At 47.2% G+C, this 22,704-nt stretch overlaps 1 protein-coding gene across 4 annotated transcripts in view; it reads right to left on the reverse strand.

Annotated features, from left to right (window-relative positions):
- zmiz1a (zinc finger, MIZ-type containing 1a) overlaps nucleotides 1-22,704 on the reverse strand; it is a 44,601-nt gene that overhangs the window by 13,545 nt on the left and 8,352 nt on the right. For 3 of the 4 annotated variants that reach the window (XM_077729805.1, XM_077729801.1, XM_077729803.1), the window contains exons 2-5: nucleotides 22,205-22,289; nucleotides 15,710-15,787; nucleotides 2,063-2,180; nucleotides 1,015-1,128 (exon numbers count right to left, since the gene is read on the reverse strand). In XM_077729805.1, the coding sequence (XP_077585931.1) occupies nucleotides 1,015-1,128; nucleotides 2,063-2,131 (183 nt within the window). In that variant the 5' untranslated portion in view covers nucleotides 2,132-2,180; nucleotides 15,710-15,787; nucleotides 22,205-22,289. Of the gene's footprint in view, nucleotides 1-1,014; nucleotides 1,129-2,062; nucleotides 2,181-5,466; nucleotides 5,614-15,709; nucleotides 15,788-22,204; nucleotides 22,290-22,704 lie in introns of all 4 variants that reach the window. The other variant, XM_077729804.1, reaches the window with a different exon arrangement.

The following is a 22,704-nucleotide window of genomic DNA, read 5'->3' on the forward strand; positions in this document are numbered from 1 at the left end:
ATGGATTGACAGGAGTACACGATGTGGCCATATTCATATTTCCAAAATGATGTCAAAATCATATTTTCCATCATCATTAATCACCATAAATATTCATCTAATAATACAATACCAATATACCTTTTGCCACAATGCACAGTTTGGCCATCAGATGGCATCCGACTGATGGAATTCCATCCAACCGATTAATCGGTCTCCAGATCTACTATTTTTCTACACTCAGGAGTTAGCCAAATGGCTCCCCCTGCCACCCAAACATGAGTAATGCATACAAGACAATTGGAAATAGCAACGTAAAAAATACTAGCAGAACAAAGACAATTGCCGTTACATAAAATGTCTCATAATGTCATATGTCCATATCGCACAGCACAAATCGACTGCGCTAAATTTGGAATATTTATTTGCGTTTCTATGTGTGGCTCCACTTTTTTTTACCTAGGTCTACAATGTCTTCTGTGTCTGTCTAAAGTTCTGACAAAGGCTATTGGCTATTGGATATGAATATTGGGAGCCGGGCTCGGACGGCAGGAAGCGAAGCGGTGACGCGGGCCAAAAATCCAAGGGGGCGTAATTGTCCCGATAAGGAGCGCGGTGCTCTCTCCCAGTCTAATGAAGCAATTTGTGAGCTAGACGGGCGGGGGCGCCACGCTGAGTGCTTGGCTGCATTGTGCGCCTCTTTATCACACTCCAAGAGGAGGCTTTTATTGTCATTTACACATTAATGAGCCTTTATCTGTTTGTTCACGCTAACACTTGTGATAGCCACCCTCTTTCCTCGCCCTCTTTCCTCGCCTTGCCCACCCTTTGCGTTTTCAGCCAGTGCGCCTCTTTTATCACACGGAGCTAATGACTAGCGAGTCAGGCTAGGGCACAGGTGTCAAAGTAGCGGCCCGGGGGCCAAATCTGGATATGAAAAGGTCACTTGTTGGCGCTAGGCTTCCTATCAATTTTGACTGGGAGGGGCAAATAAACAAACATAATTTTGAAGTATGACATGAAATGTTTGCTTACCGTAAGGCATCCCATCAGGCTTTGCTCGAAGGGTCGCTGGAAGGCCCGGGGATCTCCACACCAGTCCAGCAACTCCGTAGCCGCAGATTGAAAGTTGGCCGGGTTCTGTAAGTGCTGTGCAAAAAAAAAAAAACGCAGAACCGTCAAAAACAACCCCCCAAAAAACGTCTTATTTATAAAAATGCACAAAAGCATCGAGGAACAAAAGAATGTCGACGGGGTCTGGCTCGGTGTCGAGGTCTTGAGTATCTGCGTGACCCCGTGAGGACATGGACTGTGTGAAATCTCCATTGGCTCGGCGCACTACTGCATTGTGGGAAGGGGATCGCACCCTGGGCCACAAAGACGCTAGTGTTCCTCCTTAATCCAGGGTCCTGGCCCCAACCAGTACTGGCCGTCGTATGTTTTTTCTCCGAAAAAGTAACCGAGGACAGCCTCCCCATTGGCCAATTCGGAAAACAAACAAACTGGGGTCCTGGCAGTCCTTGTCTTGTTCTCCCAAGATCGAAACAGTCCAGTCTTTTATATTTCCTTGCCGTCTGTCTGAAGGCCGGGCCGGTTAGCGGGACACAATGAGAGGTTTTGACAAAAGGGGGCTCCCTTTCTTCCCGGCTCAAGAGGTTAATGGCTCAGAAAGGACACGGCGCCGCGGCCAGATCCAGCCCACTTCAAAGCCTTTATTATGCTGGTGTAGGGGGCATGCCGAGTTCCCGTGGGGAAGGTAGAAGCCTTGACCTTCCAAGGTAAAGCTTCAAGAAAGGGGGACAAAAAGACGGCACCCCCAGGGACCATCTCAACCAGCTCCAGGGGAAGTGACTCATCCTTGGAGGATTGTCGCGGATCTAGAACTGGTCTCTGGGACTCGAAGATCGATGTCTTTAAAGCCTCATTGTTTGTCTTTTAGTCTGTGATGGACTATTGATGGGTCTGGAGGGGATGTCAAGGTCTGTCGCCCTGGGTCAGGAGCGCTAGTGTCCGGTTCCAAATCACCGTGAAAAGGTGCAGAAGAGGGTAGATGCTGCAGAACTCGGGTTTTCTCAGGTCATACCTGTTTGATGCACTGCAGCCTGTCATTGGTCTGCTGGATGTGGCGGTCCATGGATGGTAGCGTGTTCATTCTGACGATTTTACCGGGACGCCATTAATATACTTGGTGCTCGGTTGATCTGCAAGACAAAAACACAATGCAGTTCTGTTAAGATCGGACTGTCAAAACACTTGCTTGGCCCAAAACAGAAACCGGCGGCTAATGCGTTGCCAGACCGATACGTTTGGAAATATAACGGAAATACGCAATCCACAGTGCGAGTCTTAAATATGATATAAATATATAAATAAGCATGGTGCTGAAATATATAAATATATAAGATGTTGACTTGAGGCATGGTAGTAAACTACACAAGGCAAACACACTGAGAAATGAAGCTGTATATTAAAGAGAGTTAGTTCCCTTAGTAACATGTCGCCGATTGGCCACATAAGAATGAGGGCCCAAAAAGAATCCCTCTCCGTCTAAAATCCTAAAAGACGACGGCATCCCTCCGGCCGCCGCTCATTGGCTCTGAGCGGCTCTGGAAAATGGGTTAAATCAGGATTAATAGTCACGGCGCCGCTTCACTGGCAAGACCTCCGTCGCCGCCGCCGCCGCCGCCGACCACTTCATCTCGGATTCCTCCACACAAAAGGTGGCGGCCACAGGTGGCGCGCGGGCAAGCGAGCGGGGCATCTGTGCCAGCGCCAACGTGTTGTAGAAAAGCTGTTGGGTGGCGATAAAGCTCCCCCGCCGTGGCTCAGCCAGCCAAATGTTCCCCATCTTGGCCAAATGTTGCAAAGGCACTTGGCTCTACGCTGTGCAAGCGTCAGACGTACTTTGATTGTGCGGAAAGGTGAGACTTCAAAAGCACTCTGGCAGAATAAGAGTGTGTTACTAATCCTGGGAGCTTAACGGCGTAGAATTACCCACACTGCATTTAGAAAGTCTTAAACATGAAGGGGAATGTCGCACGTTTCTCTTTCCCCATCAAATCACCACAGCCGCTTCATTCACCACTGGGGGGGACAAACCTCCACTCGGACTGGACTCTGACGGACGTCTGGCGGTTCCACCGACATCCAGTAGAGGTCTCTCTCCCTCTCTATCTCTCTTTTGAGTCGCTTAGGCTTCATTTACAACTCAAATTTTGGAAAGCTAGCGGTAGTCCAGGGGAGGGCCACGTTAAGCCCCAACAAGTACTACAAATCCCAGAGCTGCAAAACGGTGGTGGGTCACGCTCTACAACGGTCTAGCCGACCTCGTGGCTGTTGATTAACCCTTTCTAACGGGGGAAGACGAAAAATGAGGCGATAGGGAAAGTCAACACGCCGAAGGGGACGGTATCCAGAGTTGGATCCAGATCAAACCGCCTTGAATCACGTCATATTGGGATTGTTTCTATCGTACTCAATGTTGCTGTAGAAATGTTATTCAATGTGACCATAGCCCACAAGAGACACTGATTGACTGAATTGTGGGAAATGACCAGGCGCGGCTTTCCGACGTGCGCACAAATAATGTTCCGTCAATGCAGTCCGTCAAATGTAGAGGGCAGTGGTGAACAAGGAGGGTCGATTTAAGCAGAAGAAGAAGAAGCCTCAATGCGGCTTTGCGGCCTCGGCGGGGGATCCGGCCGGCCGTCCTTCCGCGTCCACGTCTCTTTTTTCCTCTCCCTCTCGCCTCCCGCCGCCGCTTTTGTGCTTTTTTTTCCTGTGCCATTCTGGAGCCCTCAGACATGATTAGAGGCAGCCAGCACGTTGCGCCTTCCATCATTTTCTTCCCCTTTTCAGAAAAGCCTCCCTCCTATCTCCACGCCCCCACCCAGCTTCCCAGAGGCCCCCGGTTGTTACAAGAGGTGGAATGGATTCATTTGCTCTAATGCGATCGGGGTTGCGGCGAGGCACGGCGCAACGGCGACTGACACTTTTTCCCCGGGTACGCCAAGCGGAGGCGGCGGCGGTGGCGGCTACATCGGGAGGCCCGCTACAATCTGTGTGTTTTCAAACAGGCCAATCAACACCACTCACTTGCGGGGGCCTCCTGCCCTCTGTAGCCCCCCCCCCCCACCCCCCCACCACCACCGGCACCCCCCGCACCCCATACACACACAAGCCATTATGCCGAGTAGAAAAACACACTCCCTCTCATTGGGTTTACGATGGAGCCTACGTTCCAGACTATAAGTCGCACTTTTTGGTTTCACTCTGACTACCATTGGCTTGTTACGTTGTTTTTTAGGGTATAGTTGCCCTCTATTGAGTGTCACTCTGGTTTAGTCCGCCGTGAGAGCCCTTTCTAATCCTCGCTCTCTTAGCCGAGCGGCTAGCGGTCACATGGCTCCCTCGGGCCTTGGCGCAAGCGTGTCACCGTCACCACCGCCGCCACCTCCACCGCCGGCAGCCTCCATAGAAATGTGCAATGCAGCTGTTTGTTTATCTTGCCTTTTAAAAGGGACAAGCAGCGTCGCAGCAGGCGGCCGCCCGTCAACGCTTGACACGCCAGACCCTTCTATAAATACGTGCAGCTCCGTGGGGAGCGGGACTCGGGGTGTGGGTGTCAAACTGGCGGCCCGGGGGCCAAATGTGGCCCGGGAAAGTCAATCACGAGTGCCAACTTTCTGTTTTAGGATCAAATTCAAATGATAGATATAGATATATAGTAAATTTCCTGATTTTCACCCCTTGTAAATCAATCATTGTCATTTTTTAATCCATTTTTTCTGTGTTTTTAGTTCAAAAAATATATATGATGAATTTTAGAGTGTCCATTTAGCCTAGCAAGCATGTGTCCAATCCATTCTAACTTGATAGGTTGTAGCAGAGTGAAGTTATAGACATATTTGTAAAGACAAATATCCCATTTATAATTATCAGCTGGAAAGAGAGCATTGAGCATGGTGGCCGCTACGCGTGCTTTGCCACAAGTGGCCAAATGCCGGATTGCCATTTGCTCGATATGTCAAACCAAGCGTGTGTTTGTGTGTGTTTGCATGTGGCCAGCATGCGTTGTATCTGTTATCGTCACACTGGGTCATGGCGGCGAGGAGATGATGACAAGAGAGCGTGACGGACAGCGTAGACTGCCACGCGGCTGGAAAACCAAGCGGATGGCAGCTTAGCGTACGTACGTACGCACTGCCACGTCTGCCAAACGGGGAAACCGACACATTCCGCGTCCTCGGGTTGCCGATCTAAACGCAATGAAAGGACATCCGGCGGGGGTGATTGAGCGCGACTCCGTCCGTCTCGGCGTGAAAAAGAAACACGGCGACGGGGGGGGGGGGGGGGGGGCAGCGTCCGACTTGACAAAGAGCGAGTGGGCTTCAATGTGCTCACTAAGCCATGAAATGGTATTGGTGGCGTGGCGTGGCGGGGAAAGGGGGAGGGGCAAGAATATATATATCCAGAACGTGCACTTACGGAGGTTGAAAATGAGGACGCTAACGATGTTTTGCTTTCAGACGTCACGAGAGCGAGGAGAAGGAACGGCTTGATGGATGAGCTGACGGAATGTTCAAGCCGTGGTCGGGGTGCCGGTGCCCATCTCGGTAGACTTTGGGCGACATACTTGGTAGAGACAGATAAAAACCAAGGTAAAAAGGAAGCACCCCCAAAATGTCCGTACCCAACGTATTTTGGAAAAGTGGCCGACAATGGACTATCCTTCCATGAACGTGCCTCAAATAAACCCAAACGCCATCAAAAAAACCCACCAAACTATGTCAACCCGCTAATGTCTGTGATTTCAAAGGTAGCGCCCCCCTGAGGAGGCCAAAAAAAGAGTGGTTTGCGCCCGGGGGCGGCGACTAGAAAGCTCCTAAACAAATGCTATTTTCAATCCTCTGACATGGTGAAAGTGTTTAATAAGCTTGAAGGCGGCGAGACCTTCCCGCGTGGGCGGAAAGGGGGGGTGCGCGCGGGGGGTGCCGCGACGCGCTCATTCATCTTACTGCGTGTTTGTTCAGCGCGGCGTGTCAGCACCAGGGCACGGCTAGCAAAGAACACAAAAACCATAGCTGGCTGTGAAAATGAAACCGTCTAATGGCGCGCACGCCGCGTGGCGAGGGGGGGGGGGGCTGTTTGCTTCTCATCCCGCCATTTCTTACGGAAAACATCCCCCCGGTTAGCGTGGATTCAAAGAAGAGCGCGGGACAGACGTCAACAATGACGTTTTAAATGGTTTCTATTTGTTTTTGAGCAAATATTGATCTCTAGATGCGAGAAAGCCCGTTTTTTGCAGCATCTCTTTTGTGTATAACAGATATTTACGAGCACTGGATGGAGTGTTGCATTTTTTTTCAATTTGAACTTAATTTCTTTTCAAAAATGGTTCTTCAAAAACCAAAAAAACAAATCACTGATCCACTCCCAAAGACATTTAGCATCACGAAATACCCTTAAACCATATCTGCTCCCAAATCTAGCCTTTGTCGGAGGTACCACACGTCAGAAGAGATAATAAATAGATGTCAAAAATGCACTGGCGACATATTGCGTGTGGCGCTAAGCCAGGCGGGCCAGATAGGAGGGGAAATGACTACGGAGCCAGAGGTCATCCCCGGGTCATTTCTCCTGCGCTTCTCCCACGGCAGACGCACAAGGAGCAGGTAAACCAATTACGGGCTGACATGAATCACGGCGCCGGACACAAAGGCTCGGCCACAAGACGCCGACCGTCTACTCCAAGCTCCCCGATTGGCTCCCTCTTATCGAGAGCGCCAGCATCACCTCCTCACGTGTGGCTTGACTCATCGCTAATCCAACCACCGTGACATTGAATGTTCGGGTATTAGCAAAACAAAAATGATGCGGCAATAACTATAAATACTTCAAAAGCAGAATATTTAGTTTTTTTTTAAATAAATGGATTAAAAGAACTGGATTAAAAGCCCTGTATATTCAGTTTTTTATAAATCTAAAAAAATGTTTATTTGAGGTTTTTTTTATATATTTTTTTAGATTTTACAAAATTATTTTTGAACAAATAACACAGAAAAAATGATTAAAAATGACAATTATTGATTTAAATGGGGGAAAATCAGGAAATTATTTATTTTCCCGGGCCACACAAAATGATGCGGCGGGCCACATTTGGCCCGCGGGCCGCCACTTGGACACCAGTGATTTAACGAGTTTAAACAGCTTCTGGGAGGTGGGAGGAAACCAAAGTACCTGCTAAAAAGCCACACAAGTGCGAGAAGAACATTAAAACTCACCAAAAATAAATCTCACAACCCATCGGGGATTGAACCCTCCATTTTAGAACAGCGAGGCGGACGTGCTACTCCCTCTCTAATATTCTCAGATTCAGCAATTATGAATTCAAACAAAAATCTTAATAAACACAGGTTTAACGCTGAATGTAATGATATCTAAACCAAGAAAAGAAGCACATTTGTTTGCAGTTTTTGTCAAAAAGGCAAATTAGAGCTTCAATTCCAAGGTCAAATTGACAATAAAAAAGGGAACGCAGGAACGTGGACGCCAAGACTCACGGCGCCGTGTTTACTCGGCGAATCCCTAGCAATTACTTTCATTTTCTTTAATCGCCACACGGCTGTCACTGGCAAAGTGGCGCAAACGTTGCCGCCGCCGGCGACGACGAGCGGGAAGCAACTTGTAAATAAACAATTGTCTGCGGCGCGGGTGCGGGGGACCCTAATCCTCCAGTTGACGTTAAACTGACAGGAGCTCGCCCAACATCGACGGCGGCGGCGGAGGGAGACGCTCGCTAAAGACACCGCCAATTTGACGAGAGTGGATTAGATAGATGGCGCGCGCTTGCCTCTATTTCAGGGGGCTTTAATACATCCATATTTTGGGAGGGCTAAACATTTAGCAAAGGGTGGGGTAGCCCGGGAAAGAGACCATGGTGGGCGGGGCCACGCCATTGGATGCGCCTTATGATGAAATTTGGGCATATTTTCTAATGGAATGCGGGATTTTTGGGATTTGACTTGGGGTCAAAAACCAGTCATGGGTTTCAACTATGCAGAAACAAACATTACGGAAGTACATTACAGCGTTGTACGTTATCTTAAGGAAAGCCAATGGCATTCTCGTGTCAGAAAAATGGCGAGTAAGGATCCAAATGAGGAGAGTTGGCCGTTTTGGCGGCCATTTTTGAGTCCAGGACTTCCTGGTTTTGCTCTCTATTGTCTCATCTCCACCCTCTTGATCAGGGGTCCCCTCTCTCCCCCACCCCCACCCCCCCCCCCCTTTTCCTCCTCTGTCTCCCTCCATTCCTCCGGCCCTAAAAGCAGCCCCTCGGCCGCCCGCTTGCGCTCAGATGGCTGTTACCATGACAACCCACCTTCTCTCTCTCTCTCTCTCTCTCTCTCTCTCTCTCTCTCTCTCTCTCTCTCTCTCTCTCTCTCTCTCTCTCTCTGCTCTGGTAAAAAAAAATAATGAAGACAATGTGTTTTCCATTTAGATGAGTTTTTAGGCGCGGCAGGCAGATACGGAGTGTCCATCTTGCCTCCTATTTCACTGCGGAGGAAATGTAATTAAAAAGAAAAAAAAGAAAGAAAGAGATAGCTTTCGTACTCTGTCCGTCTGACATTTGGCAACAACTCGGACAAAAACACAGCTGCTTCAAACCAAAAGTATTTTCCGTATCATAAGTCACACTTTTTTTTTGTAGTTTACTCGGGCCTGTCAAATAAATACAGTCATACCTCTACTTACAAATGCCTCTAGATACAAAATTTTTAAGTTACAAATTGTTGTTGTTTTTTCAGGTTACAAATTATATGTTTTTATTTTCAGGTTAAATTTTTTTGTATATGCAAATGAGTGAGTCTAGATACAAAAAAGATCCAAGTGACGTCATCCCCCTCCCCAAAACTGAATGAATTTCCTTCTCCGTTATTTTATTTTGAAAATGTCACGGTTACATTGATTCTCACTTACGAACACTACAACATCAAGCTACATTTACCTCAAAAAGACTCTAAAATCAAAAATACCCATTTCCACAACCCACTTTGAAAGTCCACTTGCAAAACAATTAGCCTAGCCGAACATAGCTAAGTGCTTAAGACAACAAATATGGCCAAGAGCTAACATTGACACGTCATCCTAAACTTTAGCTTTTTTTCCGCCTGGCGTACTTTGTTGCTAAATGTTCCATTGGGCGAAGAAAAACACAGGTTTCAAAAAATTAAAGTTTATAGTGGGCGGCGGGCGGGTGAGTCAATCAAGCGCAGTCATAAACGTAGGCGGAGAGACGCCTGACCGGCCATATACCAAGAGTACGTTCGTACGTACGTCTCCATGTTTACAGTGGAAATAGTGAGTCAGGGACATTTTCTTTGGCTCTCTTTTCCCGTGTTTATGGACAGCGGCGAGGAACAACACTTCCTGGGCCTCTCCCACTCTCTCCCAGTCCTCCGCAAAAAGGGAAATCTCCGTCTAGCGTTCAACTTTTCCACGCCGATACCAACGAATTCCAGGACGCGGCGTGTTTAGCCACGAGAGCGCGATTCCCCGACGGCTAACGGCGAAGGGGAGGCGGCCACGATGTGGCGGGAAGCTTTTGTTATCGTCCATCGGAATACGCTAGGTGGGATAATTGGTCTCGCTAGCCCCACGCGCAGCATGCATTTTTAATGAGGACCGCACTGTTGCTCATTTCATGTATAGATTGCAGATTAGAGACAAACGCCGCTCGTTTCTCGTGCCGGTGGGAGGGGGGAGGAGGGAGGGGGCGGGGCCGCTGCGGAACAAATAGAAACATTTAATTATTCTCCCTCCTTTAACTACTGCAGTTTAGATTATTAACGTCATAGCGAGCCGGATAATTGCGCTTTAAATATACGAGTGGGCCAAAAACCATGGCGCTGGCTCAGCGGGTGCGCTAGCTAGCGAGTGAATTTCAACCGTCTCTACAGTCGTTAGCGTCACACGGCTCGCCGGGGTGCTGGAGTCAATGGCTTGCCGGCAAATTGCAAGGCACAAAGAGACAAATTTCCTATTTGATTTTTTTCTCCGTTTTGTATATTTAGGCTATAGTAATCGAAAAAACTGTTCTATTAACAGATGCCTATTGGACTATATTTACTTTTTTTTTCTTCTTGGCATCTTGGACAGAAAAAATGGTTTTATAAAATGACAATTATTGATTTAAAAGGTGGAAAATCAGATGGGGAGGAGCCACAACGAAACGGGCTTTGTGTCCCAAAAGATACGAGAAGGGACGGCCCAGCGGCTGGATCAACACTAGTTGCTCACGTTGCGCCCGACGGCAATGAGGAGGCTTCCCCGCGCTCTCTCTCTCTCTCTGGCCATTTCCGCCAAGAATAATAAAGTTTCCAGCTGCAGAAACAAGAAGCGGACAAACCAAGCGCCATTCTTTCTCCCGACCAAACTCGTGTTTTAACCTCGTCCGACACGTCTTGGCTATTTTGCCACTTGACGGCGGCGGGCAGACTGCAAAAAAATCTCATTTTGGGTCGGACATGATCTTCTATTTGTGTGGGCGGGGCTAAGGAAACTAAGAAAGGAACACTAATTAGGATGAAATGTCATTAGTAAGCTTTTAATGTCAATTTTTAGGGGGGATGGAGTTGTGTCCAAAAATATGGCTTGCTATTCTTTTGTGATTTTTTTATTTTTTTACATTTAAAAAAACAAGTAAATAGGCGAAAAAGCACGATTGATGCGCCTTTGATCAAAGAGCGGCAGGGCCGAATCGGAGGAGCAAATCGATTATGACAAGATGCAACAAAAACAACATGGATCCCAAAATCTGACAGTGTCAAGCCTTAAAACATTGTTGTTGTTCTGCTGTCAATGATTTTTTTCCTCGTGATTGATTGGTTTGGGAAAAAGCACCAGGAATTATTGTTGTTGACGGCCGAGTGACAAAAAGGAATGTGATGCCTCCGCGAACCCCCAAAATACCAACGCAGCTGTCAAACTGGCGTCAGCGGCAAAAACTTCACGGCGGAATCTGACGCCAGATTAAGGAGCCCTTAAAATAATCCAAAGTAAAAAACGGGCCAGAGTACGAGGTGAGATGGAGGACATCTATCTCCATCAAACGTACATCGTGACTTTTTTGCCAAGAAGGCAACTAATCAGTTACGTTTTTAAAGGCGCTATGAAATACTACAAGTCAAAGCCAAGTCTACAATATCATATAAATACATAAATAATCCTATATTTAAAGAAATAAATGTCATTTGGCTTGGATCCCACCACCAAAAATCTCCAATTTTTGTTGTTGTTGTTGTTGTTTAATTTCGTCCCACTGTTTGGTGGCAAACATTGTCCATTTTTAGGCCTTTCAAGTATAAAATATGGCGGTGAGGGGAAAAGGAATTTGCCGTCTTCTTCTTCTTATCTTTGCAGCAATAAGGATAAAGTCTCCTTTAACAGGATTTGGCCCGAGCCAGTGCCTTCTAGCTGCAAGCTGATGCAGCACTGGATCATTTTTCCTCTCCAAATGTGTTTTGGCATGGTCGCCAGCGCCAGAGCGTGCGTGTCTTTCGGCGGGGACGGAGGGGGCGGGGCCAAAAGGAGGGAGGGGGGGTGGCGCCCGACCACGCGCTCCGATCCTTTGGCTTTTTGAATGGCGCGACTGTGACAACACAAGGCTGGGTCTTCCCTCGCTCGCTCGCTCGCTCGCTGCTCAGCTGAGCAATCAGGTCAGCGCGTCTTGACAGACAGTCGGCCGGCCGACCGAACGTCCGGCGCACACACATGTACGTGCGCGAGCACTGGCTCACACACGAGCAGTGTAAAGATGCAGAAATAGTAGTACACGCAGCCGCCCGCAGCTGCTGCCTGCGATGTCAGTCCCCATTTGGGAAAAATGCTCTTTTGTTTCCCGAGTGGCGACACACAACATCGCCGACTTCTAACGGGAAGACAAAGTGCCTGGCGACCAGTCCACAAATGTTTGATTCCGGACTACAAGTGGGCTTTTTTTCATGTTTTTTTTTTGTTTTTTTGTTTTTGTTCTGACCTCCAACAGTTTGTTATGTTGTGTTTTTGATCTGTTGCTAAGCGCGCTGCCCCTAATTTTTGTATTTTGTGTTACGCTAATATATTTTCTTTGTTTCAGTCATATAAATAAAAGTAGTAGATGGATTAAGCAATGTCCTTATGTAACAGAAAGATTTTGTTGTTTTGTAGCGCTTAGCTATTTCACTTCACGCATTCACTTTGGGAACTGCTGATCCTACCAATGGTTGAGGGGGGGTGCTGGAGCCTGTTCCAGGTAACTACAGACACCAGACTAAGGACAGACTGAATGAGAGTCCCATCAGGAGACAAACAACCAATCTTAGCCTACCAAGCATGACCGGAATACCCCAAAAAAAACCAACGCAATTCCAATGAGAACACCCACCTGGGATCAAACCCTCGACCCTAGGACTGCGAGGCCAATGTGCTAACCACTGACCCCACCGGCCCGCCCCATTAAAAATTATAAAAATCCATTTCACATTGGAAAGCTACCATTGAGTCATCAAGTCGAATGAGTTCATTTTAAAAACACAAACTTTTTTATATGTGTCTGACTTTCATCGCGGACGACACGAATAAAAGTGGAAGAATTTCAAATTGGGCGTTTCAGCCTTTGACTTTTCTAAAAGCACAAGTTTGGAGCAGGACGAAAGCCAATGAAGTCGGGAGGCTAAGCATTTGCGGCGCGACGTGTCAAGAGAAGCGCAATTATTTACCAGCGCCGTAACCTAACGGGTCCAGAGCGTGCCGTCTTGGCTTTGGATGGCATGCCACAGGGAGGGAGGGAGGGAGGGAGGGAGGGAGGGAGGGAGGGAGGGAGGGAGGGAGCGAAAGACAGCGCTAAAGACACACAACAACAAGAGAGGCCACACGGGAGGAAAACACACGCATAGACCACTTCCCGGGCACCGCCACGACTACTCATTTCCTCCACGCCGTTCTCTCCATCACATTACAAAAAGAAAAAGATAGAAGACTTCAAATGCTGTCCAGAACTTCCAGGTCCGAAAAGGCCAATTCATGCACCCCTCACAATCATTATTCATTCATTTTCTGAAGCATTAACCCTCACAAAGGGGCGGTCCTGGCGAACTAAGGACCTTCCATTGGACTAAAAAGTCCATTTCTACATCAACACGCCCCCTTTAATTCAATCAATTAGGTCAGCACGCGGGGTGGGGGCGTGGCCTCCCAGCGCGGGTCAGATTTGCAAAGGCCCCGCCCACCACGGCCGCCGCCACCGGGATATTTTTAAAGAGCGCCGCCGCCGCCGCCTGCTCGGAGAAGCAATTTCTGCGGGCGGAACAAAAGGCCAGAGTTCACACGGAGGAGAAAATCCGCCGTCCAAAAGCGGGCGGCGTCCCGTCAAATAGAAAATGGCGGCGGAGGGGATTTGACCCGGCGCAGATTTAATGTCCATCTGATGAGAATTAATCCTCTTAGTTGTTTGTTTGCTAATCTGATTTGCCGCGATTTTCAGACGCCCACCGCCGCTATCCCGCCGGCTTTTCCGTCACCGATGCCGCCGCCTCCCCACGCCATTCCCGCCCGCCTCCGGCACCCTTGACGGTCCACGTGTTTACGGCATGTCGTCTGATGAAACCCCCCCCTCCCAATTGAGACGTCTGCCTTGGAAAAAGATTCCCCCGCTGTGGTGGAGCGTGGCAAAATGCTCCAAATAAATGACCTACTTTGCCCCGCTTGCTAGCTAACGGCGCTCGTATCTCAAGGTAGCCGCTTATAAACACACACAAATCTGGTCACTTCTAGAAATACTATGTTTTTATTTAAATAGGGGTGACCCTACTTTGCGGTTTTTCGTTTATCACGGCCATTTCCGGTCTACATGAACCACGATCATCGAGGGATTACTGTACTATGAGTTGGTTATTTTCTGTTTTGCAGTAAGAAAATAATGAGTTATTACATTTTTTTCTGTTTTAAAATCAAATTCAAATGAATATGAGTATAGATTTTATATTTCCATATTTCCCCCTTTTAAATCAATAATTGTCATTTTTTAATCCATTTTTTCTGTGTTTTTAGTTCAAAAATGTTGTAAAATCTAAAAATATATTTAAAAAAAGCTAAAATAAACATTGTTTTACATCTATAAAAAACTGAATATTCAGGGATTTTTAATCTAGTTCTTTTAATCCATTTATAAAAAAAAAAAAAATCTAAATATTTTACCTAAAATAGTTTGAAGTTGACGTTAAAGCGGCCCGTGAACCAACCCAAGTCTGACACCCTTAATTCACAGTCATCCCTCAAATATCGCGGCTTCAACTATCGCGTCTAACATATAGATAACGGCGCCGTATGGCGGTGGCCATCTTGGCGCCATATCGTGAGAGGATGGGCAGGGCGAGGCTGGCGTGCTGGGCGTGCTAGGCGGGCGAGCACGCGATGCAACACAACAGCGCGGAAAAATGTCAACAAGACTTGGGACACACGTCATATGGACTTGAGGGAACGCTCCAGTGCGCCGCCACACGCCACCCAACGTATAAGTGCTTCCTTTTTACGTCCGTCTGACACACGCGCACGGGCGCACGCCCGGCCGGGCACACAAGATGTTAGATGGCAAATGGGTGATTGCTCAGCAAGCATGATGATAAAATGTAGTAGATGAGTCATCTGATATGCATGACTTGATGTTTCAGAGCGCCTTTCTTTTTTCCTCTTGGAAATCGCAGCTTGCATCCATAATTCACGGCGCCCTCCGTCTGTTTTTTTTTCTTCCTGACTTTTAGCAGCCACTCTGGCTTCTTTTTCCTCCACCCCCTTTTTTTTTGTGTTGCTCACCCGCATCTCACTCCTGGCAATCTGGCTTTTGCAGCTTAGCTCATTAGCATATTGCACAATGTGCAGATGCCACCAAAAAAAAAATGATTCTCCTTGCAGCATTTTTGACGCACGCCGTTGTGCACAAACACAAATGACGCCGTCGACATTTTTTTTTGTTGCACAGCTGCCCCGAACGAGCGAGCGAGACCCAAAGACACATTGAACGCAACTATTATTACTCAAATAAAGTGTATTCAAACAAAAATATGGATGGTTCATCCCAATGGCAAGCGCTAAAATAAGCGATGAAAAAGCAGGATTTAAAATCTTGATTGCGCAAAATCCATTTTTTTAATCTACAGGTCCTGCAATTATGTGATGACTATGTACTGTATGTATTTTGGGAATAAAGTTTAATCTAATCAAATCTAATCTAATATAGCTACTGTGGCATAGTAGATACAATAAAGTTATGCTAATAAAATTAGCTAATGTAACCGCAATGTGTCTTTTTTTTCAATTAATTCTAATATATGACTCAATTATTGTCTGATTTCTTCATAACAAGAACAATCTGGCAAAAAAAGCATATCACCATTTTCCAGAAATAATCAAACTATTTTTCCCACTAATTTGCACAATATTGGGCATTTTCCTCAAATAGTCCTTAAAATTACGTAAAATTCAACTCATTTTAAGCTAATCAAGCTAAAGGAACATAATTTCATCAAAACGCACCATTTTTATCAGAAAGCCAAAGAACAACAATAAGAGAACCTTTCGTCAAATATAAACAAAACAACCCAAAATGGGTTTAGCCAAGATGACCTCCTCAAAAGAGCCAAATTTGGCTCACAAGCCAAACCCAAGGAAACAAGACTTAAAGGAAGACACTTACCGATGGAGGAGGTCCTTGATGCGTCGTTTGGCGTTGACCAAATCCACGCCTTAATCCTCATCGATCCGGGGACGGCGCCTGAAACCAGACGAGAGAGGAAAGAGAGGCGCGTCAAGGCGTGTGTGTGTGTGACCAAAGACCCGACCAATAGACAAAACAGACTGGATGCTTTATGGAGATGTAATAAAGCGCCTCGTGACAGATTGGAGGTGCTTAACAAGGGCTGACAACTCGCACATCAAATCCCTGACAAATATCGCACTTAAAAACACAAACGGGACTTGATTTAAAGCCTTTTTTTTTGCTTGTTTTTCCTTCCCGGAGCCTCGACTTATAAAATGATTTCCTTCCGGGAGTGGTTTGGTCACTTTTCGTGGTAGTAGAGGCGCATTTTACATGTAAAAGTGCAACTTTGTTTTAAGCCAAAAGTGTTAACACACTGCTGGTCAGACTTATTTTGGGATGAACGGCGCCCCCTACGTGGTTATCGATCCAATGTGTGTCCGCACGGACGGCTTAAAGTGGGAATTGTTCACAGGGCGGCGTTTGCCCGGCATTTAATTTGACTTTAGCGGCTAAATAGGCCTCTGTGCTCCATTCAGCCCATCAACTCATACTTGCATCCAATTTAATTAGTCCTATGCTTTTTAATTAACTAAACCCGATCTGATACCGTCATTTCACATTCTTTTATTGCATATAGACGAGCCACTCAACGTCAGACACAGCTAAATGTTATGGCTTTTTAATCCGGCCCGCCATCCATATGTGTTACATATGTACTGTTAACGGATGCACTTTTTTAGATGTATCCTATCTTGCCAGACGCGAGTAGCCTTGATTTTTGACATAAAAACTACATTCTTTTGACATTCTGTGGCCTCGGATAGGACAGACCGATCGGCACAGGTCGGCGCCCCGGCCAGCCGTCCTCGGGGACCAACGCGACGGCGGCGGCGCAGCCACCGGGTGGGGGAAAGTCAGGGCTGGCGTGACTCAGCAAGGAGGAATGCGGCAACAGTTATGTCTTCCCCACTCGCTAACCCTCCCTCACTCCCTCCCTTCCTCCCTCCTGCAGTGGGCGGGTCTATTCGCACTCAGTAATTATCAAGGTTATTTTCTCCGGGAGGCCAAATCCCCGTTTATGGGCAGGAGCGCGTACCGCAAGGCCTTGGCAACCCCGGGCCTACACGGCCGGGGGTTGCCAAATATCACCGCCGTCTTCCCGCTTTTAAAAACATTTTCCCTTGCCTTGCTCAATGTTGTTTTTTGGACAAGAAAGATATACGAAATAAATTCACTCGTGATTAGTATTCAAACCACCTGCAATAAAACACTTCAAAACAATGAGTTGTTTTGTTTTTGGGGGGTTGAACTGTAGTAAAATATACCGGTTTGGTGTTGTTTTTAGCATGCGAGCTAGCTGACCCAGTCATTGGCATGGTAACCACAATAACAAAGTTTTGCAATAGTACAAATTCCTCCACTTGGAGGAAATGGAATGAAAAGCTGCACTGGCAGACTGGCGGACTGGTTTGGACACCCACGAAAGAAACGGACGCCATGACGGATCTCGGACCAGAGGAAAAATACTTCCACTTTTACAACTGTAGTTCAACAGCCTTGTAAAAAGATTTAATAGTCTTCTACTGTTATGGCTCGAGTGGAATCCCTTTGCCAGACTCCAGTCGCCCGGCACTCATCATTGACTTTTCTGGGCCACACAACATGATGCGGCGGGCCAGATTTGGCCCCCGGGCCGCCACTTGGACACACGTGGGCTAACGCGGCAAGGCCGGTCGGTCCTCGTGTTTCAAAGCAAACAAAAACTTGGCTTGAGCTCGAAAGTCAATTTGCATGTAAGAAACGGTTGGACGGATGCAAAAAAAAAGGGCGACTTCCCAAACAAAAGCCGCTTCCTCTACGTTTTGGCTTTGTGCGGCGGAAATGCCTCCGCAGGGAATGAAAATAGTGGCAAGTCCCGGCAGCTGCCAGATATGGCCAACACACGGCGTTCCCGGCGTGGTGGAGCGGCCGTGCGGGTGGAGCGCTCGGGTTACGCCAACAGATAACCCTGTTAACCCACGGAACATAAACACGGGTGTGCGGTTACGGGGCCGTCAGGGGAAACCGACTCTAGGCCGTCTAAAGTTGGACCGGCGTTGCCACGGTGGCCCAGAAATGACAGGCGGCGTTGCCGTGCACGCTGACGCCATTTCGGGTTTTCCGACCGACACGCCCACTTTTGACGGGAGGGGAAGTCAATTGGAATGGGAAGTGGCGGCTTTTGGACGGGTACCAGCCGCCCATTACTTGGTTTATGGCTTACATGAATGAGCTTGTTTGTTTTTTTTATTATTGTCGGCGAGGAATCCAGTTGCCAAAAACAAAACAAAAAGTGTGTGAGAGCTTGGGTCACCTGCCAAAAAGCCACCATTAAAAGCAAAGCATTTTCTTCCCTCTCACTTAAAATTTCTATTTAATAAGCCTTAACGAACGAGTGTGTTTCAAGAAAGATTCAAATTAAGATAAACGATAAACGGTGCCAAGAGCCGCAGATGTCAAAATCATTTTGGACGGGAGCCGCATGTTTGCCACCCTTGGGCTCATTTGTAAGCCTGGACAAATTGTAGGAAACTAAACTCATTCAAGAGCTAGCAAACACAGTAGCAATAAGTGCGTGTTTTGCGTTGGCTAGTTCAATGATAACCAAAAACTCGAAAACTAGAAATGGCAGATTCTTGGCTGAATATGGTCACTTTTTTGGAGAATGGCCAAGACATATCTTGAGAAAAATGAAGTCTAAAAGTCTATTTACGTCCTCAAGTGGCTCGCTTGTTCAGAACTAGCAAAAAAGACTGTCTGGAGAAGGCGGAGAAGGCGGAGAAGGCCAGCTTTCAAGCTTGTTTTGATTTTGGACGACAGACATTCCTCTCTTGAGATTCCTGGCGCACGCTCCGACATTCCGTGAGCTCACAGCGCCACCATCTCGCCGAGCCGCCGGCACGTGTTTTTCATCGGGGGGTGACGGAGCTCCACAAACAGATGACTGGAAGGAATCGAGTGGCCGGCAAAGAAAGAAAAGCCAAGAAAAGATTTCTTCAAGATTGTGTAGGCGATGAAAGAGCACGCCGTGGATTTCATCATCATCACGGTGGTGGTTGGAGACAGCTGTCGGAGTTTCCCTTTCCGTCGCCGTCACTCACGGCACGGTGGCCGGGAAAGACGAGCGGGCGCAACGTCAACGGGCGCCCGGCGATGACACCGAGGCGCGTCTCTGGCGAGCCGCACCAAACGGAAATATCTGCTCTGACAGTCGCTCGTCAACATCCCGCATTCAGCTGTCACAGAAATCTTTCCTTTGACGCACTCGCGAACATTTCATATCGCTTGCAATATTTAAAAAAGTCACGTTTGGGCCCACTTCACATTTGTTTACAGTGTAAACATATCCGAGGACCACCAAGTTTGGTTTTGAATCCTTGCGATTGGCTGGCCACCAAATCAGGGTGTTCATAATTGTTTGGGATCACCTCCAGCACCCCTGCGACCCTTGTGAGATTAACCCATATGGATAATGAATGGCTAACCTAAGCCATGGGCCAAACTAAGTGATTTATCAATATATGTAGCATTCATTTTGAGTAGTCTGAAGATATAGCGTTATTTCTCGCATATAAGCCGAATTTGTAGCTCCAAATAATGAGGCCTCCATCTCAGACCCACGTAAAAAACAAAAGGAAAACTGTTTAGGAAATCCGACCTCGGACACATTTTGCCAGCCGGGCGGATTTCGTCACTACGACAGGCGCCACGTTTCCTTTGTTTGACTTCCTGAATGGAAGGGAAAGGAAAGGAAGGGAAGGGAGCCCCCGGACGGCACGCCCCCTCCCCTCGGCAAACTCCATTAACGAGCGCGGCGCCATGCACGGCGGTGGATTGCGCCCATTCATCAGAGCCGCCTGACGCTTGACGGGCGGGCGGGCGGACGGCAAACGGGTCGTGTCATCGTATAACGCCAGTATGTCAGGCCCACCACCACCGCTAGCTAATGTTGTTTTCTCGCGCGTAATTGACGACGGCGGACCAAAACGTCGGCCGAGTGACGGATGGCGTCGGTAGGGCGACCCCGGGCGACCCTCGGCGGATTTGGGTGCATTTGCAAACAAGGTTTCCCCGAGGAAATCACAGAAGGCCAAATAAGCGGCTCAAACGGTCAACATCGGAATACGCGGATTACAAATAGGTGCTAAGACTTTAAGTCTCCAACACAAATGGCATCTTTTCACTCTTTTGGTGGTACGTATATGAATCTTGCAATATTTGAGATGGGTCCGACTCTTAAACTGGAGGAAAGAATCCAATGTCCTTCTCATCCTCCCACTCCAAACATTTTTCTACCTCAAAAGCGTCCGGCCCGTTTACGCAAAACTGCGAGACGACAATAACGGCCAGGATAAAACTCCATGTCTTCGTATCTTCGCCGCAGAACCCCGAGGCCCAGTTCCTTGAAATTCCCCCTAATTCTATCATTGATACAAAAAAACGGAGCTTAGCATCTGCTCACCTGGTGAAAAAAAAAGAAGAAAATAGAAGAAAGAAGGAGTTGATGCAAGAGGATGCAGTATGGAGGACTCTCCAAAGGCTGGAAGAAGTCTTTCTTCCATGGAAAACAAACAGTGGGAAAAGCCCAAGACGCGTAGAATGATGAAACTCCAGCTTTGTATACACGCGCTATCCCTAACAAAAATGCTTTTTAATATGGTTTTGGAGTCCCTTTTATGGGGAAAGCAAACGTCTTCAAGGTTTTGAAAGCACAAACAACCCACAAAAAAAGACATTAAGCGTATAATACGCATACTAAAATGTCCTGAAAATGTCAAAAGAAAGCTATGAATGGATGCTACATTTCATCACAGCCTTTTGCGTTTAGTGAAGCAAAAAACACCCCGACTCAAACCCTATCAAACATCTCACCGACAAGAGCTAAGAAAAAAAATATATGTATTTTTATAAACCACATTTTCACGACTATTGTTCAATTTCGACACAGAAAAATGAGGACTTTGATGGATTTGTGGCTCATGATGTCATGAGTGCATTGTAAAATGGCTAAGTAAAGCTTCTGTTGCCTTTTTAAAAACGTCTTTTTAGCGTGGGTTCGTATCTTTTATGCCTGGCTGCGCCTTTAAAAACACTGCGTCCTGTGTATGTGTCAAAAACTGAAATATCACTGGTTATTGACACTGTGCCTTTAAATGCCATGCGCCATATAGCCGTGAAAATACGCTACCTTCTCATTCAGCGGCATTTTCTCTGTTGACTGACACGCTAGGTTTACAAGTCGCATTGTGTGCACGCATGTGTGTGTGTGTGTGTGTGTTAAAGCAGTGGCTTTCTATGCTCTGACGTCCATGCGCTAATGGCTTTGGCTGATCCCCGCTAGTGTGTAGGTACGCGTGTGCATCCAGCTGTGAGAGCCAAAGCATCGTGGCCATCGTGCCAGATGCTTCTTCCCGTGTGCTAAAATGGCACACACACACATTAACACACACATTAAACACACCAATGAAGATGAAGCATCTCCTTTGCTTATTTAGTATTTGCCGTCTGAATCCCAGCTAGCCCGAGTCCTCCTCCTCCTCCGACTTAATCCCGAGGAGAGTGCAGGTGAGGCAAAAGCAATAAAGCGTGCCAAATCGGATCACTTTCAAATCTCCACGACACTTTTACGCGGACGCCGTTCTCCAAAATTCTATGGTTTGCCAGTCAGTGCGTGATATGCTGTATTTTGGCATTTTTAAATGAACTCTCAGTTTCGCAAGCGTAACGCCATCTTTAAAAATGCATTTTTAGAGACGGCCGACCCAAAAGGATCACTGTCAACTTTCCCCATCAAAATGGTTAGGACACCTGTCCTCGTCAGCGGCAGCCAATGAGCTAACAGAAGCTGAAAATGACTTCAAAAAAGTCAACAAATGCCTTATTAACGTATTTTTGGATTCCTCGTCCGAGCCGATTTAAGAATGGCAAAAGTGTGGCATTATTTTGGAGGACGAAGCATCTGTGGTGCTTTTTCTCCTTGTCCATGTGTGTTTTTGAGTGTATTTGTGTGTATTTTGTGTATACACTATGCTGACACAGGCCACTGGCTTCTCAGCGGGGTATAACTGGCTGGCTTTTTTTTTCTTCCTTTTTTTTTTTTGGCCGGGTCCAAACAGGATCCTACGCCGCTCCTCATAAACAGCAGCTGCTCGGTCGGTCCCTCCCCGGCTGGCGGCCCGGGAGGGTCCAATCAAAAGCCGCCACATTGCTCCCTCGCTTTGCCTTTGCATGCCAACTCTGCTCAAAGAGTTCCAGGGGAAGGGGGGCGGGGCCAGACGAAAAGGGGGGGCGAGAGGAGAGAAGAAGAAGCAGCCCAGACCAAAGACGGAACGAGACGGGGAGAGAGAGAGTGCGACCAATCCTGTGTAAGAAAGTGTGGTGAACTCTGACCTGCTCGGCGCTGCAGCTGCACCCTCCTCGCTCGGACCCTTCATGAATGGGCGCTCCTTCGCCGAGCCCTCCTCACGTGACGGCCCTGAGGAAGAAAAACATCACGATAAACGGATGCCACAAAAATGTCGCCAAAACAACGCCAAGCAATCTTAAAATCCAACAGGAGGAAACTTGTAAATGCCACAAAATCAACCAACTGGATGTACAGTAATCCCTCGAATATCGCGGTTTCACTACATAGCAGATTTTTATTTTTTTTAATGTTTTTGTAAGTTCTTAAAAATGAGAAAATCCACATTTGCTACTAGGACACAGCACTAAAGTAATATTTTTTTTTTTTAATTTATTGTATTTTTTGTCAAATAGGGGTGACCCTACTTCGCTACATTAACCACCATAACCGAGGGATTACTGCATCCCGGGAATTCTCCAAACCCGATAGAAAACGGATCCTAAATTTACAAGAAGTGACCCATTAGTCCCCCCAAGTGATGCAA

The sequence above is a fragment of the Stigmatopora nigra genome, chromosome 12, assembly GCF_051989575.1.
Source record: "Stigmatopora nigra isolate UIUO_SnigA chromosome 12, RoL_Snig_1.1, whole genome shotgun sequence".
Taxonomy (NCBI): Eukaryota; Metazoa; Chordata; class Actinopteri; order Syngnathiformes; family Syngnathidae; genus Stigmatopora; species Stigmatopora nigra.